Below are 27457 nucleotides of genomic sequence, written 5' to 3'. Positions count from 1 at the left end.
GCCGAAGTGTACTTAAACCAAGAGGGTTGAGAGACTGCTTATCTTCTCTCCTGACTCAAAGTGTCTCTTTTTTTTTTTTTTTTTATAACTTTTACTCGATGTTTTATTTTGACAATGTTCAAACACTCAGAATAAGCTATGGCTTTACTACAAGTCTATCGTCTTATCCATCAATAAATTTCAGATGTCTGTAGTGTCTCATTTGGGATGGTGGTGACTTGAAGAGCAGGACTGAATCCTTGTAGCCTTGGTGAAAACACAGTGGCTTCATTTTATTGGACAGAATCAGTGACTGCTTGGCCTCACAGCACATTTAGAATGCATTTAATCAAAGACAGAAGGATAGCTTTGGCTGGCTGGGCACAACCCCTGCTAAGTAATGTCTACTTGTCTCTATTCATTTGAATGAGAGCTTTTGTTTTGTTTCTGGAAGAAAAAAGGGAGGTTTGGGAGAGAAGATAAGCATGGAGGAAGGTGGCAGCAGTTACCCCTCTCCTCTTCCATGGAAGGATGGGTTAGAAGTTGAGGTTTTGCTGGCTTATTTGTCAACCGCAAGATTCCAAGTACCCTAGTCTTTCATTCCCACTGACCCTGGATGTTTGGTCTGGGATATGATCCTCAGACTGTTGGCCTCACTTATTTCATCTGTAAAATGGAAGCAATAATATATATTATATTGGTGTGAAGAAAAATATGTGTGCCTCATGTAATTTAATCAGTTTCTGGTGCTAAAATATAATTACATTCCTTGATGAGTTTCCATAAATTCACAGAAAATTAATGTGATTGCAGCAGCTGAACAAGAAAAACTAAACTAAATGATGTTGATGAATAAACCTAAAAGACATTAAGAGATGCAGAAGGTAATATGCCTCAAAGTCCTTCCAGACAACCCATTTCACTTAAATTCAATTTCTTCACTTGCCCTTTAGGGTCCCCTAGAGGCCCCTACATTATCTGGCCTTTTCCTACATCTCCAATTTCATCTCTCCTTCTCCCTGGCTTAGTCTTTGGTTTCAGAATGAGCAGGACCTGTGTACCTGCTATTCCTGTGAAAGCTTCTCCCAAGATCTTTTTTTCCCCCCTTTCCCCAGATCTTTTGTTTATTTATATTTTTAAATTGAGTTTTGAGAGAGAAACATTGATTTGCTGTTCCCACTTATTTATGCATTCATTGTTTGATTTTTTTTTAATGGATGACTACTTTAAAAAAATTTTTTTTATAATGTATTTTATTGATTTTTTACAGAGGAAGAGAGAGAGAGAAAGAGCTAGAAACATCGACCAGCTGCCTCTTGCACACCCCCCACCGGGGACCCGCAACCAAGGTACATGCCCTTGACTGGAATTGAACCAGGGACCTTTCAGTCCGCAGGCCGACGCTCTACCACTGAGCCAAACAAGTTTCGGCTCATTGTTTGATTCTTGTACAAGCCGGGCTGGGGATCAAACCCACAACCTTGGCCTGTGGAGCCCATGCTCTCAGCTGTGTCACCCAGAGGGGGATCCCCAGATCTCTACGGGGCGCGTGACGAGTGGGAGCGGCCTATTGGCGTCAGGGGGCGGGGCCGGGGGCGGGGCCGGGGAAGGGGTGTGGCCCGCCGGATGTCCAGGCGGGGGCCCCGGAAGTGACGGCTCCACCCAGGGTGGGGGGAAGCCTGGAGTCGGTGAAGTCCGCGCCACCACCATCGCCGCGGTCGGTCGCTGTGTTCCCCGGCCTGGGCGATGGAGAACGGAGCCGTGTACCGCCCCACCACCGAGGAGGACCCGGGCCCGGCCAGGGGCGCCCGCAGCGGCCTCGCCGCCTACTGCAACCTGGGCCGGCTGCCCCTGACCCAGCGCGTGCTCAAGGGCTTGCAGCTGGTAAGTCCCGGCCGGGGGGCGGGCCGGGCGGGCGGGCGGGCGGGGAGGGCTCCGGGCTCCGGGCCCGATCCTGGGCCCTCGGCCTGTGGGCTGGGGAGGCCGCCCGGCGTTTCCACACCCGGGTCCCCGCGGCCGCCACCCCGCCCGCTGGGCGGCCCCTGGCCCCCAGGTGGGTCCCCGGCGGCGATGGGGGGCCTCTGAACGCGGTAGGCGGGTCCAGGAAAGAATTCCTACTAATCGGAAGCACTCTCACTGCTTAAAAGACGCCATCGATAGTCATCTGTTGCCCATTACATCTATTTTCAATTGCCTTTATTTCTGTTATTCCTAAAATCAGAAATAGCAAAGCTCAAGTAAAGTTTTTCATTACTTTGTTTATAGTTGAACAAACTATAATTGTGTATGTTCAGAATAGGATACGGCTAGAAATGTTGGTGATACAGACTTAACTTGGACTTCTCCTTGACTCTGTAGCCACCTTCGTTCCCCCCCCCCCTCCCCCCCCACAGCCCCCGCTGTTCCTCTGCTTTTTCTCCCAAAGGACCTGAATTTAGACTGCCAAGTGCTTTTTATCTTTCCCGGGTTCTTGCGGTTTTCCTGGCGCGAGCCCATGGGGTCCGTGTCATCTGATGGACCCGCACTGGCATTGGGATGTGTGTTGTTCAATAAATTGCCTCCCAACCTGACTGGTTTGGCTCCTGGATAGAGTGTCGGCCTGCGGACTGAAGGGTCCCGGGTTCGATTCCGGTCAAGGGCATGTACCTTGGTTGCAGGCACATACATCCCCACTGAGAGGTGTGCAGGAGGTAGCTGATCGATGTTTCTCTCTCATTGATGTTTCTAACTCTCTATTCCTCCCCCTTCCTCTCTGTAAAAAAGTAATAAAGTATATTTTAAAAAATAGAATAAAATGTATTAAAAAAAATAAATTGCCTCCCAAAAGTTTTCTATGGATTGGAAAAGAACTGCTTCTGCACGGGTGACACATATGAATGAAGTACAAAGTCAAAAGGACAGCTTTTTGTGTGAGTGGGCAGGTGGCAGAGCTAGGGCACCGTATTGTTTCATCGAATTTCAGTTTTCTGTAGGCAGTGAAGGTAACGTTTAACCTACTAGTGAAAATACCAAAACACCTTTGCGATTTAAGTTTTAATTCCTTTTACATACATTGAGCTCCTTCCTGTGCTTTGTTTTAACCAACGGTGAGCAACATTTTCTGCAAGGCAGAAACACCAGGCTGCTGAGAATGCTCACAGGTTGGTTTGTGTTTTTTCTAAAACCATCCCAAGTAAAAATAGCCATTTAGTTTCTTTGGGAGGAACTTAAATTCTTGGAACTCAGATAACCAGAGCTTACGTTCTTAGAAGTCAGGTGGCCTGCTTTTATAGGATAGAATAGCAGGAAACGGGCACCACGACAGAAATTGGGAAATCACTTAGAGGCGAGTGGTAGTTTGGCCTCTGGATCCTTAGCGGTTCTGGCTGTCTCTCCAGTCTCCTCAGTAGATCGGCCCTTTTAGGTTCTTCAAACCACAGGGCTCCCTATTTCTTGCATCAGCTATTCAGTCCTTCTACCCAAAAGTGCTTCCTTCCTCTCTTCCTCTTGTCAGCTCTCACATGACTTTCAGATTTCAGCTGTTTCTCTGCAGTAAAGCTACTTAAGAACTCTTTAGAAAAAAAAAAAAAAAAGAACTCTTTAGAGCAGAAAAGAATGAATACTAACCTGAAGCATTCTTACTGCTTAAAAGACACCATGGATATTCATCTGTTGCCCATTATTAAATCTTATTTTCCGTTGCCTTTATTTATTTTTTCTTCCTAATCAGAAATAACAAAGCTCAAGTAAAGCTTTTCATTACCGTATTTATAGTGGAACAAACGGTAGTCGTGTGTATCTTGGGAATAGAATACAGCTAGAAATCTTGGTGATGGATAGACTTAACCTGGACTTACAGAAGAGGGGAAGATGAACTTGCCTTGCCAGGTTGTTAGACTATTCCTGCTGGTTCTCCATCATCCATAAGGAGGAAGAGGAAAAGAATAAAAACGAATGTCTCTTCTGAACTCTTATTAGTTTGTTTATGGGGAACTGGTAATATTGTAAGAATGCTTTCTTTAATATACATTTTAAACATTATTTTTTAATTTCATTTTTTATGGTTGTCTTCTTGTTCCACGAGTCACACAGAAAGCCCCAAGTGAATTAAAACTGTCATCCAGCCTGGGGCAGCAAGCAAAGTCTTATTTGCCTTAACTCAAATTCTGTGTTTAGGTTGTTTTTAGACTAGAGGCCCGGTGCACGAAATTGGTGCACAGAGGGTCCCTAGGCCTGGCTGGTGATCAGGGCCAGTCTGTGGGGCGACTGGTGGGGCCATTGGGGCCAGCGCTGCGCTGATGCCTGTCATGTTCTGTGCCACCTCCCAGTCGGTGGAACTCCTGCCTGTGGGGACAATTTGCATATTAGCCTTTTATTATGTAGGATGATTTTTTTTTTTAAATTAAATAGAATTTCATGCCCTAGCCGGTTTGGCTCAGTAGATAGAGCGTCGGCCTATGGACCCAAGGGTCCCAGCCTATTCCGGTCAAGGGCACGTACCTTGGTGAAGCGAGGGGTGCACAGGGGATGTGCAAGAGGCAACCAATCGATGTGTTTCTCTCACATTGATGTTTCTGTCTCTCCCTCTCTCTCCCACTCTCTCTAAAAATCAATGGAAAAATATCCTCAAGTGAGAATTAAAAAAAGAAAAAAAAAAGAAAAAAAAGAAAAAGAATTTCAGAGTTCCAATAACTGTAATGGAGAAATTCATAATCAGAAGAGGAGATACTTTAACAAGGGACCTGCATGCCCTCTGACATTTTAGTCAAAATGTAGTGCATTTTTGTGTTTGGGTATGTGATTCTGAACTCATATATCTTATCAGATTCTCAAAGACTTCAAAGAGAAAGGAACCTTGCTTAAAACTTAAAAGTCAGAGACTGTTTACTTAGGAATCCTTAGAATCCTAGGAAGTTGAAATGGATTTCTTTTGAGATTCTTTCCACTCTTAAGATTTTTTTTTACAAATTTCTGAGGCTCTGTGGGACGTGCTGGTACAGAACTGAACTCCAAAGGGGTAGAGAGTGGAGCCTGCAAACCTAGAAGGGGAGTTTAGAGACAGAAGAGGGTGACTAGCTCTTGAGTGATATGAGTTGGAGTTGTACAGCTTTGTCTTCATTCAGGTGTGATCGTCATTTTGTTCAAAACATAATCATCCTCCAGAGCTGAAGAAGAATAAAGGTTCAGCTAGGAATTCACTATAAGAAGTCATTGCAGACATAAATTTATGCATTGTTTATTACCAGTTTGTTTTATCTTTATTTTTACCTTTTAAAATATATTTTATTGATTTTTTACAAAGAGGAAGGGAGAGGTATAGAGTTAGAAACACTGATGAGAGAGAAACATCGATCAACTGCCTCCTGCACACCCCCCACTGGGGATGTGCCCGCAACCAAGGCACATAGGCCCCTGACTGGAATCCAACCTGAGACCTTTCAGTCTGCAGGCCAACGCTCTATCCACTGAGCCGAACCGGTTTCGGCAGTTTGTTTTATCTTTAGATTGGTCCTTATACCCATGTATTTTATTTTGTGAGGTTTTTGGTTGTTACTGTTACTTTTGGAAGAGATTGTTTTTGTTTGAAGGGGTGAATTGGCCTTTGACAACCTAATTCCCATCTATATAGTAAGCTGGTGCAGTGACCTGAATATGTGTAATATTCTCTCTGCAACAAGCTGACATTGTGTTTATGGTACCAGTTGAATGTCCTAAGGGCTGCACAGTACTGTGATTATAATGACTCTTCAAGCAAGCAGTTTGATTGGGAATTCACCAGCGATTTAAATTTATTAAATTAAAGATAATGTTACTCTATAAGCGCCTCCTAGACAAATCACTTAGAAGCAGTTTATCTTATGCTAGTGCTCTTTTCATTCTTTAAAATGTGAAAATGGCATGTACTCAATTTAAATGCTCCATTTTTACATGAGGAAGATCCAAGATGTCAACAGAATTTATCTTTGAACCTTTGTGAGAGTAAATGTTTGCATAAGGCAGAGGTAGGTGGCAACCTTTTTCTGCCAAGGTCCATTTAGATATTTCTAACATCATTCACTTAATATAATTCACGTAATATAAATGTATGTTGCTATCCATAAAACTCCTAGATTTATCGAATTTTGAGTCCCCCTGGCAGTTGATTTCGAGAGCCTTGTATGGCCCCCCGGGCTGGCTGTTCGACAGATTTGTTTACTTGAACCTTGAGTATGACTATACGTTCATTCATTCACAAATTAACATAATTTTGTAGATGGAGTTTTATAATTGGTGGCAAACATTAAAAAGCTTTTTTTATTAAGACATTTTTTTCATAATCCACTTTAAACAAATGATGGAGAATTAATACTTAATGCAATGACTGTTCATTTTAAGGAAGACTTGAAGTTTCAGAAAAGGTAGCGAAATTGCGATGGAGAGAGGCACAGGGTAGTGATTATCTGAATGTCTAAATCACTGGAACTGTAAGACCAGACTTTAGTCACGAAGCCTTCCCAGATGTGCTGACCCTGGGAAATTGTTTTAATGTGTGATTTAACAGCAAAGGGGGAAATGCACATGACTATGGTTGTAACCTCAAAAACCCAACCTTACAGGGAAAACCTACACAAACATATTTGGTCGCTAAATGAACTTAATAAGGAGTGTTTTATGGGGGGAACAAGTACAGAGTAGGAGGCAGGAGACTTGGGTTCTTGTCTGTGCCTGGCTCACTTGGGACTTAACCTGTCAAGAGATTAGTTCAGTCGTTTGTAAACACGAGGGTGGGAGACCACATGCTCTCCAAAGGCCCTCCCAACTCCCAGAGCTTGATCATTCCCTTAAATATATTTGGGTAAAATTTTATGTCATCAGAAGGAGCAGCATTAGTGTCCTGTCGGTAGGGGGTTAGCTTCATATTTAGTAAGCAATACTTTGTATGATGTCTTCGTGTTATTGAGAGCAAAACTGTTCACCAGACAATAATAATTGAGCCTTTTAACTTATGGGTTTGCATTCCCTATTTACTTGTCCAATTCAGTGACCTTATTTCTTTTTACTGGCCTTAACCACTTTGGTATTTAGTGTTGGTAATGACCCAGTTTTAGAAATTCTTCCTTAACTCTCACTTAAAAAATTTTTTTAAAAAAATTGTCTGCTTAGAAAAAACACCAACTAAAAATATGACTAAAACAAGCCACACTACCCCCCCCCTCACACACACACACACACACACACACACACACACACACACAGTACGCAGCATCACTGCTTTTCAAAGGAGTTTTCCTAAGAAGTGCAAAATGTCCTGTGACTTCTTGTCTGTGTTCCTTGCTTTCCCTCAGACTGGGAACTGTGCTGTTCCTGCAGGCCCCACCCAGTCTCTGTTCCTTTTGTTTCCTATCCAGCCAAGCCAGGCAGGCAGCCCCTGCTGTCTTCAGAAGTCCATGCTGCCTGGTATGATTTCCACATAACCACACCCAACACCTTCACCTTTTTTCTCAACACTCCCCATCCAGTTAGGTCAGTTGCCTTATTACCCTTTGGGGATTACCATGCTAATTCTTTTTTCTTTTTCTTTTTTTTTAATATATTTTATTGATTTTTTACAGAGAGGAATTGAGAGGGATAGAGAGTTAGAAACATCGATGAGAGAGAATCATCGGTCAGCTGCCTCTTGCACACCTCCCAATGGGGATATGCCCGCAACCAAGGTATAATACATGCCCTTGACTGGAATCAAACCCGGGACCTTGCAGTCCGCAGGCCAACGCTCTTATCCACTGAGCCAAACTAGTTTCGGCCTAATTTTTTAAAAATATATTTTTATTGATTTCAGAGAGAAAGGGAGAGAAACATCAATGATGAGAGAGAATCCTTGACCGGCTGCTTCCTGCACTCCCCCTACTGGGGATCAAGCCCACAACCCAGGCATGTGCCCTGACTGGGAATCATCCGGGACCTCCTGGTACCTAGGTCAGTGCTCAAGCACCGGCTGGGCAAATTCTTGCTTTCCTTAGTCTGTTCTTGTTTATCCCCCTTCCTGGATCCCGTGTGTCTCTTGACTCTGGTCTGAGTCTTGCTTTTCTACCCATCCTTCTTGTGAGCTACTCTTCGTCCAGATGAACATTTTCCTGAACTTAGATATAATGAACACTCAGTTGTGAGATACAAAATATATCATGTTCTTACTGTCTTGAACATTGGTCTTACTGCTCTGTCATCACATGTTCCGATGCATCGTATAGTGCTGCATACATAATACTCAAATACACTTTATTTTTTATATTTTTATTGAGTTAAAATTGGAATGTAACATTATATTTGCTTCAGGTGTCCAACATAATGGTTCGTTATATGTACATATTGTGAAATGATAATTTTATTTTGTACAATAGACTGTATAGTGCTGTAGGGGATATCAAGGAAGCTTAATAGCATTAGAGATGGGGAGTGAGGAGTGAATTTCAAACTGAGTATATCTCATAGTGCTAATTGCTTCACTTTTACATAGGAGCTGGCATTAGTAAATGCCCAAACTTGATTTGTACCCCTTCAGTCTCTTAGGACACCCATGCAGAACCCGCCTCTTAATACTGCTCTGAGGCATAAGGTTAGTAAGAGAGACTTCTGCCGAAACTGGTTTGGCTCAGTGGATAGAGGGTCGGTCTGTGGACTGAAAGGTCCCAGGTTCGATTCCGGTCAAGGGCATGTACATTGGTTGCGGGCACATCCCCAGTTGGGGGTGTGCAGGAGGCAGGTGGTTGATGTTTCTCTCATTGATGTTTCTAGCTCTCTATCCCTCTCCCTTCCTCTCTGTAAAAGATCAATAAAATATATTTTTTTTTTTAAAAAGAAAGAAAGACTTCTGATAAGTCTGGAACAGGACTTGTAATTACTTGACACTGATTGCTTCTGACCAGCTGGATCCTGCCTTTCTCTTCCTAAGATGTAGGTAAGCAGGCTGAATTGATACTACAGAGAAGATTTCTTTTTTGGTCAACCTACATAGATGAGTGTTCCTGATAATTCAGTTATTGTAATAAACAAGCTTTCACTATTCTAAAACCCCAATTAGAGTTTTAGGCTATCTTCTCATAAACTCCTAAGATAGAGGCAAGATTAGGACATATGGAACATTAGACAGTATTTTCTTATACTCTAGACCTGTAAAGACTCATCCTGTAACTATAATCACAGGAGACCAAGGAAGTAGTTACACAATGACCTTCTGGGTTTGCCTTGGTGTGGCCTTTATGTCCTATGGTTTAGTGATTGGAAAAACCACACCAAGGTCTGTGTGAAGGAAGTTGTTTGGGATATACTGGATGGTTTTATGCTTCACTGACAGGAAATACAGCAGTAGGATCTATATTTCTATTTCTATGATTCTTTGAAGTTGTGGGGATATATGAATTTTGTATTGCTCAGTAGTAGAAGGGGGGAAATCCCAGTGGTTCTCAACCTTCCTAATGCCGAGGCCCTTTAGTACAGTTCCCCATGTTGTGGTGACCCCCCAACCATAAGGTTATTTTCATTGCTACTTCATAACTGTAATTTTGCTACCGTTATGAATCGTAAATATCTGTTTTCCGACTGTCTTAGGCGACCCTGCTAGCAGTTCGTAACCCACAGGTTGAGAACCGCTGCTGTAGAGCCTACGGCCATCGGAAAGCACAGATATTCACATTATAGTTCATCAACGGTAGCAAAGTTACAGTTATGAAGTAGCAACGAAAATGATTTTATGGTTGGAGGTCACCACAACGTGAGGAACTGTATTAAAGGGCCGAGGCATTAGAGATTGAGAACCATTGCCTTAGACACTTATATACCAATTTAGATTTGATCTTTAAAAAACACTTTTATTTTGAAGTAACTATAGATTCACAGGAACTTGCAAAATATGTACATGGAGGTCCTGTATGTGTGCATGTGTGTTTGCACGTGCGCGTTACTCTTACGCAATTTTGTCACGTGTGTAGCTTCCTGTAAGCACTACTGTAATCAAGATCTAGAACTGTCCGTCACCACGGGGTCCCCTCATGCTTCCGCTTTAGCCACACCACTCCTCTCTCCCTTGGGCACCACTAACTTGTTCTTCATCTCTATAATCTTTGTGTTCTGTGGAATGCTATATGAACAGAATCATGCAGTCTATAACCTTTGGAAATTAGATTTTTTTCACTTGGCATAATTCTCTGGAAATTCATCTAGGTTGTGTTATATGTCAAACTTGTTCCTTTTTGTTGCTAAGTAGTATTCTGTAATACAGATGTGCCTACCACAGTTTGCTTAACCATTGAAGGACATCTGGATTGTTTCCAGTTTGGGGCTATTGTGAATAAAATTGTTATGAACCTTCATGTGTCAATTTTGCACTAACATAAGTTTTCATTTCTCTTGGTTGGATGCAAGATGCCGAAATACAGTTGTTGGCTTCACGGCAGTTGCGTGCTTAGTTTTTTTTTAAAGAAAGTGCTAAACCGTTTTCCATCTGTACCACTGACTTCTTTTGTATGGAAATGTTTTATAGGTTAAGTTTTTATTGTACCCTATGAAATGTATCTGTTGACTTTGGTAGCAGTTTTGCTGCCCTTAATATATCTGATTGCTCCTATTGGCCTGACACGGGTGAGGTGGCATTTCCCCATAGGCATCTACTTGGGTCATCAGCTATTTTGATAGTTTTAACGCTCAGGAGGAAACTCCCTCCGCGTCCTCAAAACCCACACAAACAGCCCAAGTAAAATTCCCTTCACTTTTCCCCCCTCTTATTTCTGGAGAGGAGCTAGTCCCACTCCTGAGCTCCAAATCCTACCTTTGAAGATCCTCTCTTCTTCCTCTCTTTAGACACACCCATCTTACTGATTTCTGCTGAAGAGGTATTTAACACACCCAGCTCTCTCCCATCTTGTCATTCCCTTCCCTTTGACCTCATCTTCTACCCTATCTGGCCACTCTTGAAACCACACGTCTTGCCTGTGCTGTCTGGATTTCACTGCCTTGTCTTCCCCTCACTTCCTACTGCGCAGTGCTGCAGGCTAGGCTTCCCGGTCTGACTACTCTCAAGTTGTCTTGCTGATGTCACCAGCAACCTTCTTACAGCTCAGTGTAGTGTAAGTGTTTCAGTTTTGTTCTTCCCCGACTCCTAAGTAGCATTCAGCACTTTAGATCCCTTTCTTTTCATAGAAATACTTTTTTCTTGGTCTGCTACTCTTGGACTCCTCCTCCTAATTGTCCTTTGTTGGTGTCTCCCCCTCTGCATATCCCTTCAATCTTTGGGTTCTTCAGAGTTCTAATTCTAGGTGAACTCACTGACTGACTCCCAGATCTTTGTTTTTTGAGAGAGAGATAGAGATACCAATTTGTCATTTCCCTTATTTAGATATTATTGGTTGCTTCTTGTGTGTGCCCTGATGAGGGATGGTTCCCTCAATATTGGAGTATTGGGACGATACTCTAACCAACTCAGCTACCTGGCCAAGGCCCGACATCTTTATCTCCACCTCCCACCTCTCCTCTGAGCTGTAGATCCTAACTCTCCTACAGTATACACAGTATAATTAAAACACAACTCTTCTTTCTGCAGTGAAGCATCAATATGTTAATACTGCATGTATGTATAACAGTGGGAACACGATTAAAACCCACTTCCATTTAATTGAGTTGCCAAATCAACCAGAGTTAACCACTTACTCAGTGCACAAAGTCATTCTGACCTATTCCTGTCTATCCTGCACAGCCATGGGGCTTCCTGGCCCCTCTGGCTCGCTCTTCTGTTTTCTTTAATTGTTATTTAAAAATTATTTTTAAATAATTTTTCTGTTTTCTTTAATTTTATTTAAAAATTATTTTTGTTTAGGGAGACGAAGAGAGAGGGAGAGAGAAACATTAATCAGCTGCCTTTTGTATGTGCCCCAACTGAGTATGGAGCCCGAAACTTCGGCATGAGCTCTGGGAATCAAACTGGCAACCTTTCAGTGCACGGGACGATGCCCAACCAACTGAGCCACGTTGGCCGGGGCACCCTTTACTCTTAACCTCTGCCATCAGTTGACTTATGTTATTCCCATAATGGTTTGTACTGTTTATAATTTTTATGGTCAAACTGAAGGATCCTGGGTTCAATTCTGGTCAGTGGCACATGCCCAGGTTGCGGGTTCGATCCCCAGTAGGAGGCAGCCAGTCAATGATTCTCATCATTAATGTCTCTCTCTCTCTCTCTCTCTCTCTCTCTCTCTCTCTCTCTCTCTCTCTGAAATCAGTAAAAGTACATTTTAAAATATGCTTTGGAAAGACGAAAAGTAAATTATTAAAATATTTGCTGTGGAATTAAGTGCAAGACAAGTGTGAAAGGCTGGCCCAACTCTGGAAAGATTCTGTACTCTGATTATCAGTGTCTAAGATCTTGCTCCCCTTCAAATACTATCAGTCTGGGAATGGTTGTCATAAATGATTGAAGGGATTAATGAAAAAACACAATGTGGAATTCCAATTTTGTTGGCTCTTACTCAAGACACAAGCCCACTTCAAATGATTGGTGAAGAAATGTTTTGTGTTTCCATACGTGTTTCAGTATTATCTTGTTTTCTACTCTGTTGTTATCCATCCTGTTGAATAAGGCCCTACTGCACTTCTCAGTGATTGGCCATTCTTCTTCTCCATCATTACCGCTAGCTGCCCTGGGCGCTCTCTTTTCCTGAATGTCACACATCAGTTTCCCGACTAATGTCTGCCTAAGTTTGGTCCTTCCTCCTGTCCCATCTCCATACTGCAGCTCGTGAGAACAATCAAAAACAAGGACCTGATTATGTTACCCTTTGCTTTAAATCCCTTAGAATCCAGAGTCCTTAAACTAAAGAGGACATTTAGATCTGGCCTCTGCTTACCTCCTGTCTCCTTTAATCATTTTTGTGCTGCTGTCTTCTTCCTTCAAACTGGACAAATTAGTCATGGTGACTCAACTCGCTTTCACAGTTGAGTTGTGGTTGGTGGGATATGTGTGTGTGCATTGGGGAGGGAGGGTGCCATGCTTTCTCACCTCTTAGGTCTCTATGTATCTTGCTTCTCTGCCTGGAACTTCTCTACTATCTTTAAACCCCCAAATGGACTCTGCTGCCCTTCAGGTCTCAGCTTTTCTTCAGAAAGTCTTTCCTGGCCTCCTAAGTTTCATGGCTCTTCTGTATGTGTGTTGTTTTTTTTTTTTTTTTTTTTTTTAACATATCAAGATTGCATTGTCATATAATAAAGCAAAATATGATGCTCTAGAACTGGATCACTTGACCCTTTCTTTTCTTACCTATCTCCTCCCAGTTCAACATGCTTGCATCTCTTCATAGCCAGCTCTCTCAGATCTGCAGTTAGGCTCAACGCATTCAAGCCTCAGCACAATCTTCTTTGTAGTTTTAGCCTTTTCTTTCTTTTTTTTTTTTCTCTCTCCCCCCGGAAAACAGGCTTAGTCTGCCCACCATAGCCACTTTGCTTCCTGTCGTAACGTCGCTTTCCCTGCGCATACAGAGGACCCTTGCCCTTCTTGTACTGTGTTACTCTGTGGGTTGATGCTTGCCACACTTCTTACAGAAAGCTCGGCAGGTTTTAGGAACGTTCACCATGTTTGCGAGCGCTATCAGCAGTGAAAGCTAATTTTTTTTTTTTTTTTAATCCTTACTGGAGGACGTGCTTAGAGGAAGGGAGAGAGAAACATCCATGTGAGAAAGAAACATCGACCCATTGTTTTCCGTAGATGCCCCAACCAGGGATCAAACCCAACAACCCAGGTACGTGCCCTGACTTGGAATTGAACCAGCAACCTTTCGGTGCACAGGGTGACACTCAGCCACCTGGGCTGGACTTCTGTGTGTTTTTTATAGCAATACCCTGTATTTCCCGTATTCTGTAGCACGTGGTAATGGATTAATCATTTGTATACCTATCTTCCCTTCAAAGCAGCCAGACTGTAAGTTCTGTGTAGGTCAGCCACTCGGTAAGCTTGTTTGCCATGGTCTCCACTTTATAAACAGTTGGGTGAACAGATGGTGTTTTCTGAACACGGGAGGTTTCTCTGGGAACACCGCAGTGAAGTGCTGTTTCTTTTGCAGCTGCTGTCTCTGCTGGCCTTTATCTGTGAAGAGGTGGTATCTCAGTGCACTTTGTGTGGAGGACTTTACTTCTTTGAATTTGTAAGCAGCAGTGCCTTTCTCCTTTGCCTCCTTCTGCTGATAGTGTACTGCACCCCGGTTTATGAAAGAGTCGATGCTGGAAAAGTCAAGTCCTCGGTAAGCATGAAAAATATAACTTCTCTACTAGCAACATAGCTATTTTGGAATCTTTGTATAGTTTTATTCTACAAAGTAGTAATGCTTTCAAAACTCAGTAACATGAGAACTCAGTTTTCCCTGCCAAATGGGATAGGAGGGAAAGGGGAATTAGAAAGAAAGTGACAAACACTACCCATAGTTTACAATGACTGGTGGTTTAACCTAACTCACTATATATATATATAACACACACACACACATTAATATATTGATTTCAGTGAGGAAGAGAGAGAGAGAGAGAGAGAGAGAGAGAGAGAGAGAGAGAGAGAGAGAGAGAGAGCGCGCACGCGCAAGCAATGATGAAAGAGAATGGGAGAATTGATCAGCTGCCTCTTGGATGCTCCCTATTGGGGATCGAGCCCAAAACCCAGACATGTGCCTTGACTGAGAATCAGACTATAACCTGGTTCATGGATCAACACTCAACCACTGAGCCACACTCGTCGGGCTGTTTTGATTTTATTATGGGGAAAAAAGTTGTAAGTGAATTAAGAAGGTTCTTATTAGAGATGCAGAACTTTCTGAAGACTTAGTCTGCTGACCCTGAGTTTTTATTTGGATATAAGGATTTTTGAGATGACAGATGATTTTGGGTACTGCATTAAAGAAAGAATTGAGTAATTCACTTCTGCAATATCATTTGAATCATCAGTAGTGTGTGGTTCATTAAGAATTAATTGTACATAAGAAAGAATTCATATCTCTGAGAGAAATGATAAAAATTAGAAGAAATTTTAACTATTAAGGATAAGAGATAATAGAATAAATACAAAGCAGTATGGTTATGTTTTTGTTTAAATTAATGAGAAGCAAGCATTGAGTCATATGTTATTATACACCTAAGATATTTAGTTTTTTTCTATATACCTTTTTGTCCCTCAAATTTTGTTGCCGAAGGAGTCTATTACTTAATTTTCAAATAATTTTAGATTTAAATTTTTAAAAAATGTTGTACCAAACGGTTAAAAAAATAACTTTGAAAAACTACAGGTAGAGTCTGAGTCAAATCCAGTAAGTCTTTGAGCTCCTGCACATGGTTCTGGGTATGGCCAGTACGTGTCTGCTTTGTGCTGCTGCTGTCAGTGCAGACTATGTGCCAGGCACTTTCTATGCAACGTGGTTTAGAGTCCTCAGACCTCAATGCTCCATTTTCCTGTTGTGGAAACTTACTAGTAGGTGCAGGTGGTTTAGTAACTTGACCAACATTAGTAGAAATAAACTGAGATTTGACCCTGGTAAAGCTCTCACACTCTGCATTCTATTATGTGGCCTAAGCAGAACCTTACTACAACCAAGGCCCTGCCTAGCATAGCAACCTTTTTTTTTTTTTTTTTTTTTTTTTTTAATGAGACTTTTGACTTTTTTTTAGAGAGAGAAAGAAAGGTTTATTTGTTGCTCCACCTATTCTTGTGTGTGCTCTGACTGGGGATAGAACCCACAGCTTGGTGTATCGGGATGATGCTCTAACCAACAGCACTATCCGGCCAGGGTAGCCCGAGGAACTTGAGATGCTGTCAGGGCAAATATCACCACAGGAGTTTATAACAATGACAGCAGCACCACTCATTTTATGAAATACGTATTAAAGAGAGAATGCAGAGAATACTTTAGAATTTTTGTATATGAGCTGATTGATTTGTTGTTCGTATAAATCTATATTTTAAATATTAAAGGTTAAAAACATTACCTGACCAATGTAGCCCAGTGGGTGAGTGTCAACCTATGAATAAGGAGGTCACTGTTCAATTCTCAGTCAAATGCCCTAACTGGTTGCAAGCTTGATCCCCAGTAGGGGGCATACAGAAGTCAGTGGAGCAATGATTCTCTCTCTCATTATTGATGTTTCTCTCTCTCTCCCACTCCCTTCCTCTCTAAAATCAATAAAAACATAAAACACAAACACATCCCACATCATTTTCATTTCTTATTTCTCAACAGCAAAACAGTATCACTATCCATAAGAATCTTTTTAGAAATGTTTTTACTTTAGTGCTGTATCAGTAGTATTTAAGAACATTAATCTTTTTGACAAGAAACAATAGTATAATGTTTTCCATTTAATGTAATGATCTAACTAAACTAAATGTAAAACATTTATTACATCAAACTTGATTTTTATTTTATTAATTTTTACAGAAGGGAGAGGGATAGAGATAGAGAGTTAGAAATTTCGATGAGAGAGAAACATTGATCAGCTGCCTCCTGCACACCCTCTATGGGAGATGTGCCCGCATCCAAGATACATGACCTTGACTGGAATCAAACCTGGGATCCTTTAGTCCCCAGGCCAACGCTCTATTCACAGAGCCAAACCTGTTAGGGCCAAACTTGGTTTTAAAAGTTATTTTCTAGTAAATACTGACTTTAAAAATACTAGGGAATAAAAATTAATTCAATTATTTTATCTTAAAACAGCTTTTGTAAATAATTTACTATCTTTTGAGTCTTGTTTCCTTTAATAGGTGATTTTTAAAATTTAAAATATGTTACTACAGAAAGTTTAAGTGGCTAAAAAACATACTATTGACATGATTTTATTTAATAAATGATGAATAGTACTTTTGATTCTCTCTTTCCCAAAATTTAATAGGTAATCATTGAGTTATATACATTCTGCTTTTTTTTCTAACTACGTAAGGATTGATTTCATGTTTGCTTCAATGGTTTAAAAATCACTTTTACTGTGTGCATATTAATATACTTGACTTTTAAATATATTTTCATGTAAGGGAGGTTTTCTGTTCTAGAGAAAACATTCTGAGTGGGTGGTGGTGGTGTCTAGGGCAGAAGGGTAATCTTTTACAAGAAAGAATCTTTTGTAACCCATGCTATTGTGGGTCAGATTCTAGGGAGAATAATGGTAGTAAGCTCCTATGGGACATTTATTGTGTGCCTGGCACTGATCTAAGCACTTGCAGTGGATTAACACTAATCTTCAGAATCATCTACTGAAGAAGGTACTGTTATTTCCTCCATTTGCAGATGAGGAGACAAAGGCACATAGATGTTAATAAGTAACTAACTCAAAGCCATAGAGCTGGAAACGGTGTAACGGGAGTTTGAACTCGGATAGTCTGGCTCTAGAGCCCATTGTACTGAATAGTACATTATTCTGTCTCAAAATGACTGTCTTGTTTAAATACCTCCCTGAATGTAATCTAAATATTAGTGAATAGGGTTTTATATGTTTGTAGATTTGAAATAATATTCAAGGGGATAGAAATAAAACACTGCAGAAAAACACCTATTCTGTTTATTTTTAAAATGCTTATTGTTAAAGTATTTTATATATATATATATATATATATATATATATATATATATATATGTGTGTGTGTGTGTGTGTGTGTGTGTGTGTGTGTGTGTGAGTGTGTCCCCTTTTCTCCCATTGACCCCTTAGTGCCTACCTCTATTCCCTTGCCTCAGAAAAATACTTCTTTTAGGAGCAAAGAGAAAAAACATCTTTAATTTTTTATAAATGTTAAGTGAACAAATTGACAGTGTGATAGGAATCCTCTGTTGCATAGTTTTATCGATATTAGGTTTAGTAGAGATTGCATTTCCAAAAACACAAAGTATCAGACTTAAGCACTTTGGAGTGGTTATCATTTACGTTTCTCCTCTGAATCAAGTATGTGTGTCGAGCAGTTTTCAGCTGGCATGTGAGAGAGAGAGGGAGCCTTATGAGGCGATGCTGAGAGAGCACTTGGAAATCCATGAAGAACCTCATTGTTGGACGCTTCATTGTGATGAGATATGGAAGCCTTTATGGTAGTGGATAGTCCATCATACAGGCTCATTTTGGATTACCCACCCAAGTAATAATTGAGGAATAATTGAAAACAATATGCTATTACAGAAAGTTTAAGTGGCTAAAAAACCTATTGACATGATTTTAGTTAACGATGGGGAGTTCCTTTGATTCTCTATTTTCCAAAGTGCTTTCAAAGCACCACAGTCCTCTCAGGCTGTCCTAGCACAGAATACGTTGAAAAGGAAAGAAAAATGCTTACTTTTGCTTGAAGTAAGATATAGAATTTAATAAACCCTTTGACTTTGATAAATTTTTTTTAATAAGTTTTTATTGTTCATGTTATTACAAATGTTCCTTTCCCCCCCCCCCCACCATTGCTCTCCTCCACCAGGTTCCCACCCCACCCTCTGCCCTTTCCCCTCTCCCCATTGTCCTCATCCATAGGTGCACAGTTTATGTTCAGTCTCTTCCAACGCCCCCCTCTCCCCTTTTCCCCAAGAATCGTCAGTTCACTCCCCTTCCATACCTCTGATTCTATTATATTCAATAGTTAATATTGTTCATCAGATTTTTTTAATTTCCTTGGTTTTTAGATTCACTTGTTGATAGTTACATATTTGTTGTTCATAATTTTTATCTTTATTTACTTTCTCTTCTGAAAGAACCCCCTTCAGCAATTCATATAATTTTGGTTTGGCAGTGATGAACTCCTTTAGCTTTTTTTTATTAGTGAAGCTCTTTATCTGGCCTTCGATTCTGAGTGATAGCTTTGCTGGGTAGATTATTTTTGGCTGTAGGTTCTTGCTATTCATTACCTTGAATATTTCTTGCCATTCCCTTCTGGCCTGCATGGTTTCTGTTGAGAAGTCAGCTGACAATCGTATAGGTGCTCCTTTATAGATTACTACCTTCTTTGCTCTTGCTTCTTTTAATATTCTCTCTTTGTCTTTTGCTCTTGGAATTTTAATAATGATGTGTCTCGGTGTGGTCCTCTTTGGATTCCTTTTGTTTGGAGTTCTGTGCGCTTCCTGGACTTGTAAGTCTAATTCTTTCACCAGGTGGGGGAAGTTTTCTGTCACTATTTCTTTCAGTATGTTTTCGATATCTTGCTCTCTCTCATCTTCTGGAACCCCAATAATTCTGATGTTGGTTCGCTTGAAGTTGTCCCAGAGGTTTCTTACATTATCTTCAATTTTCTGGATTCTCTTGCCTTCTAGCTTCTGTGGAGGAGTGTCTTCTGGCTTTTTATGTTCCAAATCTTTGACTTGATTCTTGTGATCTTCCCTTCTGTTTTTAGGACTCTGTAAAATATTTTTTATTTCAGACAATGTATTCTTTATTTCTTGTTGATCCCTTATCATTTCTCGATGACTCCTTATTAATTCTAGTTGATCTCTTTTCATATCCTCATAGGCCTTATCCATCTTTTCTAGGAAATTCTTGAAAAACCTTATAAGCGTAGATTTGAACTCTATATCCAGACGCTTTTTGTCCTCCATTTCTTTTGTTTGTGATCTAGTTTGTTGTCGCATTTCCCAGTTGACTTTGATAAATTTTTAAAATTGATTTTAGAGAAAGAGGAAGGGAAGGAGTAGAGAGAGAGAACCATCCATTGGCTGCCTCCTGCACAGTCCCTATGGGGGTCAAGCATAAAACTCAGGGAAACACACACACACACACACACACACACACACACACTCCTTGGGGGACTATTTCATAAAAAGATTATTTTGTAACGTATTCTCTGAATGAGCCCTGTCCAAAGCATAGATGATGTTCCTTTATAGGATGTCAGGCTAATTGAAAAGTTACAAGTCTCACCCTAGCCGGTTTGGCTCAGTGGATAGAGCATCAGCCTGTGGACTGAAGGGTCCCAGATTCAATTCCAGTCAAGGGCACATGCTTGGGCTGCGGGCTCGATCCCCAGTGGTGGGGGCATGCAGGAGGCAGCCAATAAAAGATTTTCTCTCATCATTGATGTTTCTATCTTTCTCTCTTTTCCTCTCTGAAATCAATAAAAATATATATTTTTTAAAAGTCTCAAAGTATGTAAATTTTGGTTGTGTGAAGAAAATAAGTCACTAATTTTTTTTAAGAGTAAAAAACTGAAATATTTGTTTCTATCAACCTAACCTTATGCATTCCTTATGCATTTGTCTATGTCTAGGACATGTGGATTACTGGGGGGATAGGACTTGTGTTTTTGTTGGCATCCATCATTTTCGCCTTCATGCATGACCGTACCTCAGCTGAAAGGGCTGCAATTGTAAGTACCTCGTATTTTTATCTTTGCTTATTTTCATTTCATTAGAAACATGGAATCTGGAAAGTACTTGACAAGTTATACAATACGGGAGAGTAGTTTGTCTTTTAACTTATTTTTTATTGTAATTTTGAGTAGAAAACGTAAAAGTAAATAATGATATCTTTAAATCTGATAGCCTGAATAGCCTAGAACCTGTCTTTAGAACTTGAGTTTTGTTAATAAAAAGCCCATTTACTCCACACACGACTATGTTATTGCTAATGCAAGTGGTAAAATCGACTTTATTATCTTATTCTCTACTTTTTGGTTTAACAAAAACACATCTGCATGCCAGGTGTAGAGACTGCACAGGAGAAATGATCCAAAAGTGGAGCCTAATGAAAGATACGATTTTTTTATGAAATCCTTGGCAGGGGGAAGCAGATTTTTTTTTTTAGAATTCAGAATATTTTGGATTTTAGAAAGGTATTGCTGTACATAAACTTTATTCCACAATACCTTCAGAGGGCCTGAGCCGTATCCTGTAATCCAGCACATTAGTATTTCTGAAATGTGAATATCGGCAGTAAAACGAATAAGTGAAGATCGAAAATAGTTCTGCCCCGTGTTGAACCAAGCAAATCATGAAAACGTTGCGCTTAGGGACCTGAATTGGCACAGTGCTCTGCGTGTGAACAGTTTCCAGTAGTCGGCTAATAGATAATTAAAACTACTTTTTTTGATAGAACAACTTAAAAGGAGTTCAGGAATTGCATGGCTCTACCTACCTATTCATGGTTTCTTAGCATTTACATGGGTAAAAACAAAATAAAATTAATGCAGCACTGTGACTCATTCTAGTACGTAGTAGTAATATTTATCCAGGAAGACATGAACCAATTAAAGAGAAAACCAAACATTTTAATAGAGCCTTATGGCCAGTTTCAGTTTACATACATATTTTTATAGTGGAGGATGATGATAGAATAGTCAGGAAAATATTTTCAAGTATAGAAATATGTCATTATAAATCCTGTGGAGAAAGTGAAATGAAGTTGAGGAAAAGTTGAGTTTAGCCCTAACTGGTTTGGCTCAGTAGCTAGAGTGTTGGCCTTCGGACTCAAGGGTCCCAGGTTTGATTCCTATCAAGGGCATGTACCTTGGTTGCAGGCACATACCCGGTAGGGAGGGTGCCAAGAGGCAGCTGATTAATGTTTCTCATCGATGTTTCTTTCTTTTTTTCTTTTTTTACAATATATTTTATTGATTTTTTTTTTTACAGAGAGGAAGAGAGAGGGATAGAGTTAGAAACATCGATGAGAGAGAATCATCGATCAACTGCCTCTTGCACACCCCCTACAGGGCATGAGCCTGCAACCAAGGTACATGCCCTTGACGGGAATCGAACCTGGGACCTTTCAGTACGCAGGCTGACGCTCTATCCACTGAGCCAAACCGGTTTCTGCTCATTGATGTTTCTAACTCTTTATCCCTCCCCCTTCCTCTTGGTAGAAAAGCAATAAAATATATGTATTTTTTAAAATTGAGTTTAAGGGAGGAAAGCATGCATAAAATTCCCATTTATTAAAAATGAGCTTGCCGAAACCAGTTTGGCCTGCAGACTGAAAGGTCCCAGGTTCAATTCCGTTCAAGGGCATGTACATTGATTGCAGACACATCCCTGGTAGGGGGTGTGCAAGAGGCAGCTGGTCGATGTTTCTCTCTCATCGACATTTCTAGCTCTTTATCTCTCTCCCTTCCTCTCTATAAAAAAATCAATAAAATATATTTTTTTAAAAATGAGCTTATTTACTTAAATTAGATGATATGTCAGGTCATTACAGTATTTAGATTTCATTTGGATTAAGAATGACTGGCAGCTTAAGAACAATAATGTGCTGAAAGTTACCTTTTGCACTTTAAATTATGAAACATTTTGTAGAATTAAATGAGGGAATCCATTAAAATGTTTGTGTGTGTGAATTAAGTCAGCAGAAGAGCTGGAAGGTCACCTACCTGGATGCTATGGCATAGAGAGCTCTGCATGGACTGGGGGCTCCGGGATCAGCGATGGCCTCTCAGACAAAGTGACATCTGTCTACCGTTAGTCCTGAATCAGCCAGGCCAGTGAGGGACAGATGCCACCAGGCAAGGAGAGCACCATGGAGATGGGGTGCTGGAGTTGGCAGGGACGTTAGCCATTACCTGTACCAGTTCTCTCTCTCATGGAGCACTTTGGCTCCCAGTTCCCCTGTGGTTTTGCTAGTGAAGAGCTAAATTTGAACCAGGTCTTCTGTCTCTTGACGGAATTCTCGGAATGTCGATCAAAGAAGTGCAATAATGAGGAAGTGGTTTAAGGAAGAGGAAGTCAATAGTGTCGTCATGTTGCTGTGTCATTAGAGACTGACAAGTAACTGGAAAATATATATTTTTTTAGATAGTTCTATTCAAAATAGAATTTGGTGGGTTGGTTTTTTTTTTACATTAATAACTTTTTCCATTTTTACATAGGCTCAGCTTCCTACTCACATAGGTCCCTTATCTCATTGTGGGTCCATTTAACCATTGCTGGTAATCCCGTGTTTGTATCATCTTACAGGATTTTGGTTTTCATCTATTGTATTAACCTTAGTTTCATAGATTGGCATCCCACAAATGAACATGTACTTTATAAGACTGGGCACTTGTGAGGTCTTGACTAATAGCTATGACCTTAAACATTTCCTTACCACTGAAGTTAAGATAAAATTGATGAATCGTCTTGCTCGTATGAAACACTCTCAAAGCCAAGTAGGAAATGTGAGATGATATTATAAAACTCCTCCTATAACTTCTGCCCCTTTTTTCTCCTCAGGGGTTTGGCTTTCTAGCAAGTTTTATGTTCGTGGGCGACTTTGTCTTCATGATGGTTGAAAAGCGACGGGAGTCCCAGATGAGGAAACCTGAGCCTGATAGGGCAGAGCCCCTCACTGAACCGCTCAATGCTTGAAGACTAGGGAGCAGGTGTCATGCCAGGAGGCGGCTGGTGGTACCCGAGCCCAGCAAAACCACTAGTGCTCTCTGCGTAATTGCTAAACCACTTCTGAAGAGCAAGGGGAAGGGCCAGAGGCAATTTTATCAATATTAAACAGGGAGTCAGTCACCACCAGTTAGGCCAGAGGGGTTTTTTGTATAGCATTTGAAACTTGTATCAATGAAGTTTATTTTTTTCGGGGGGGGGGGGGAAGGGCAGTTTCTTTAAATCTCAGCTCACTGATGATAAATTATTCAGTTATTGTTACTAGGCTTAGCTATATAAACAGCATGATTAAATTAATCCATTTAGATATTATTTCATTTTTAAGATAATTTGCTTAGCTATGAGCTTATTTTTTGATGATTAGATAAAATGTAATGTATATTTAAATTTTTATATTAAATATTTTAAATGTTGGTCTAGGTTTTTTTCCTTAAAATATAATTGCTTAGGCTTTGCTGTATTTCCCTTGGCCTTAAAATTATAACGTTTTAAGATAATTGTTATAAGCTCTTTTGTTGCCTAATAGAAAATGTATGGGAGATGTTGGTATTTTATATGTATAAAAGCAACATCAGCAACCCAAAATTTATACTGCACTTTGGTGGTGGTTGATACCAAGTGAAAAAAATTTTTTATGTAACACATAGAAAAATGGAAGAAACTGCTATCACACCTAAGGACCAAAGACAATAAAGACATACCTTTTGTGCAATACAGTGAAATTACAAGAGCAGGCTTCAGCCATTTACCAAGTGTCTGAAGAGGTGAGTGCATACTGTGAGGGAGAGAGGGTTCGTTCTCCTGTTGGCACCTGATTATTTCCACTGAAACTAGCGGCTCCGCAGGCCCTCCTTTTTAAAACCCCAGCCTGCTATTCCTCCTCTGAGATGCTCGTGCTTCTGTCTCCAGGCCGGAATGGCCCACACACTGCTTCCCCGCCAAGCAGAGGTGGGCCTCTGGCTCCTTGTTGGCAGTGCCTTTCGGTGGCCCAGGATCTTGGGTTCTTATTGCCTCGAGTGTTAGCATGATCCTTAGGGTTTTGTTCCCAAGAGGCACTGCTCTAGTTTCTCTTTGGAGGAAGACCTTACAATAATCTAGAGAATCTCGCCCAGGTTAATACTGTTGATGGTGTAGGGAGTAGTCACACTATTCTCAAGAGGCACTTCATAACCAGTTCTGATCATCGGGAAGAATTGTCTGGTGCTGGGTCCCAAACTAGATCTTTCTTGCCCTCCTCCTGGATTTTTGACTCAAGTCTTCGGTGTTAAGGTGCTGAGACTTTGCATCAGGTCCTGAAGGACTTTGGTGTAGGTCTCCCCGGCTAGGCATCCTAGGTTTTCTATCTGAAAAAGTGGAATCCTGTCTCCAATGGGGCAGTTTAATGACCCCATCCTTTCTTAACTTCTCATCTGCCCTTTGTAGATAGGTTTTTGCTGAGTAAATGTGGCTGATGTGGTTCTCAAAAATTAGCCCTGTTGGCCAGGCACAGCTTCTGCGCTGGCTTAGTGACTCAGGCTTACCTATGTGAATCAGTTTGGATGCTAGTGCTAGTGGTGATGTCACCAACACCTGCCTGGGAGATAATGAAACCAATCATGGATGCTGGTGTGACTGGGCGGGCCATCTAAGGAAGGAGAAATAACCTGGGTCTTGGGCTCAAGAATAAAGACTGGCCAAAAAGAACCAGCCTTTGGTAGGCAAGTTCTGGAATTTCACATCAAAATACTGTACCATTGCCATTGTAAATATCACCTCGATCCAGCGAGGGGTGACAGCAAACCACCTGGACTACCTCAGGGTTCCCACCCATGCATTGGGTTTGGTGGCTTTGTCTCAGCTGGCTTTACACACACAGCTGGCATGAGCTTAAGCCCTGGTTGTTCTGACAGTTCCTTTCTCTTTGTTTTCTTGGCATGGGGCCACTTAATCTTTACCTTTTTCAGAAGGATAATATACTCACTGGCATTTTTGGTCTCTCTGGAACCTTTCTTCACTCTGATTTTTATGGGCCTTATGACTGATTTCCTCCCTCTTCTATTATAGAAGAAATTAGGAGTAAAAAGACCATTGTAAATAAAGTTTGAGGAGAACTTGCGACCAAAATCACTGTTACGTACAGGAAAAGGCAGACTCAGTAAACTCAAGGTTAAAATAATTATTAACATCTATGATACACTTAATTTGTTATATTTTATACAAATAAACTGTTTAGAATAGTTTTAAAAAAAATAAGGGAAATGCACTTACAACATAAAACTTTTATAATTGTTGTAACTTAAATTATATTCTGTTTTGGGATGGGAAATGTATTTTTACATTGTTTATAGCCAATCATTTTTGTATTTATCAACTGAAATTCTGTGGGTCTTTTTTATCTCTCTTCATGTCGAATTTTGTAGTCTTTTAAAATAAATCCATCTTATTATCCCTACCTTTGTACTTGTTTAATTATTAGAGAAGGGTGGCATTTAGAAGAAAGCTTTCTCCAGAGCTGGAGGAGCTGGCACCTCTATCCTCACTATGGTACAAGTGAGAGGGTCTCCACAGGGGTGGGCACAAGCAGAAACACACCCATGGGGTTCGCCTCTTGTTGGAAAACACATTCAAAGACTTTTAGGGAACTAAGGGGGAAGAGTTATAAAGGAATGTGATAGCCTTTAAATTCTACCGAAGAAGTGCTCGCTTCGGCAGCACATATACTAAATTCTACCGAAGAAGCACATGTGGACTCATCACATTTCTCAACATGGCTATCAATGCAAAAAGCAAAGTCGGCACATTCTCTTTCCGACAGTTCGACGATTAGGAAAGTGTGAGGCGGAACTGGGGTGCGTGTGTACAGCTGCAGCTATTTGTGTAGTTTGCAAAATCTCTGCCTCCGGCTCGTATGAGAATAACAAGGTCTTTATAGCCATCCAGAACTCACTGGGATTTGTGCATTCGTCAGAGTTTTGTGTTCCGTTTTGTTAAAGAGCAATTCAGTGGGTCTTAAAACAGGAAGAAAGTGGGTTTCACGAGAAGTCTGGGCAGGACAATCCCGAGATTGGTGAATTCGGCCGCTGAGGGTCGTGTGCAGGGACTTAGGATCGTTCTTTCCATGTTTTTCTGCCCATCCAGCTGCTGCTGCTGCCTTGGGATGGGCCCTTTTTATTTAAATTTAAATTTTTTTATTGTTTAAAGTATGACATGTTTCTACCCCCCGACCTCTCTCTGGCCATTTCCACCACCACCACCACCCCTACCTCCCCAAGGATGGACCCTTTCTGGTTGAGCAAGGCCGTATCAACATCTCCAGGCATCACAACAATGTCTGAAGCCCAGAAGAGGAGGGATTGTGTATTACTCCGTGTCTCTGAGATGTTCCTTTTCCACAGAGGCGCCTTGGACTTCACCTACTTGTGCACTACAAGACATTGCTAATCACTTTCCTGACACGGAGAAGGGAATTCGGGCCCTGGCTGTTGAGGTTTGGTTGAGGGTTGTTCCCTGCACCGAGAGAAGGGAATTACTGTAATTGCCTTAAAAGGATTAAGATTCCTCCCCTTGGTTGTGGAAACCCTTTGAACCCGGACAGAATTGGTTCTGGAAGCAAGAGAAAGGGCCATTGGGTTGGGGACCAAGAGTGTCTGTCATTGTCCTGACTGGTTTGGCTCAATGGATAGAGCATCAGCCTGTGGACTCAAGGGTTCTGGGCTTGGTTCCAGTCAAGGGCACATCCCTGGGTTGTGGGTTCGATCCCCAGCGGGGGGGCTTGCAGGAGGCAGTCAATCAATTATTCCCTCTCATTGATGTTTCTATCTCTTCCTCTCTGAAATTAAATATATATATATATTTTTTAAAAAGAGTGTCAGTCAAAGAGTATGTTAGGAATGTGCCCCAGTTAGGAGAAATAAAATGCCCAATTTAAGTCATTTTTTGTGGGCCTGACTACCCAAAACAATTTAAAATAGAAAAACTAAGTTTTATTTTTTTAAAATGTTTTGACTTCAAAGATGAAAGAGAGAGAGAGAGACAGAGAGAGAGAATGGGAGAGAAAGAGAGAGAGAGAGACATCAATGATGAGAGAGAATCATTGCTTGGCTGCCTCCTACACACCCCACACTGGGGATTGAGCCCACAACCCAGGCATGTGCCTTGACTGGGAATTGAACCGTGACCTCCTGGTTCATAGGCTGATGCTC

General features: G+C 41.0%; 1 protein-coding gene across 2 annotated transcripts; it reads left to right on the top strand.

Annotated features, from left to right (window-relative positions):
- Positions 1–1611: 1611 nt before the first annotated feature.
- Positions 1612–25707, top strand: CMTM6 (CKLF like MARVEL transmembrane domain containing 6). 2 transcript variants are annotated; one of them, XM_036431693.2, is made up of 4 exons: positions 1612–1863; positions 14040–14216; positions 20180–20278; positions 23112–25707. In XM_036431693.2, exons 1-4 carry the CDS (start codon positions 1726–1728, stop codon positions 23244–23246), a joined length of 549 nt encoding a protein of 182 aa, XP_036287586.1. In that variant the 5' UTR covers positions 1612–1725; the 3' UTR covers positions 23247–25707. The 2 variants fall into 2 exon arrangements, with proteins under 2 accessions (XP_036287586.1, XP_036287588.1); XM_036431695.2 differs by lacking the exon at positions 20180–20278 and having other exon boundaries at positions 1613–1863.
- Positions 25708–27457: the final 1750 nt, after the last annotated feature.

The sequence above is a fragment of the Pipistrellus kuhlii genome, unplaced genomic scaffold (genome assembly GCF_014108245.1).
Source record: "Pipistrellus kuhlii isolate mPipKuh1 unplaced genomic scaffold, mPipKuh1.p scaffold_m20_p_11, whole genome shotgun sequence".
Taxonomy (NCBI): domain Eukaryota; kingdom Metazoa; phylum Chordata; class Mammalia; order Chiroptera; family Vespertilionidae; genus Pipistrellus; species Pipistrellus kuhlii.
The sequence above is the reverse complement of the archived record's forward strand: the minus strand, read 5'-3'. Positions and strand labels throughout refer to the sequence as shown.

What these genes read in the sequence shown, in the direction of transcription:
- CMTM6 (XM_036431693.2), top strand. Translation starts at nt 1,726, where the DNA reads ATGGAGAACGGAGCCGTGTACCGCCCCACCACCGAGGAGGACCCGGGC. An exon ending in TGCTCAAGGGCTTGCAGCTG is followed by an intron (nt 1,864 to 14,039) that starts GTAAGTCCCGGC and finishes TTTCTTTTGCAG; the next exon opens with CTGCTGTCTCTGCTGGCCTT. An exon ending in CAGCTGAAAGGGCTGCAATT is followed by an intron (nt 20,279 to 23,111) that starts GTAAGTACCTCG and finishes TTTTCTCCTCAG; the next exon opens with GGGTTTGGCTTTCTAGCAAG.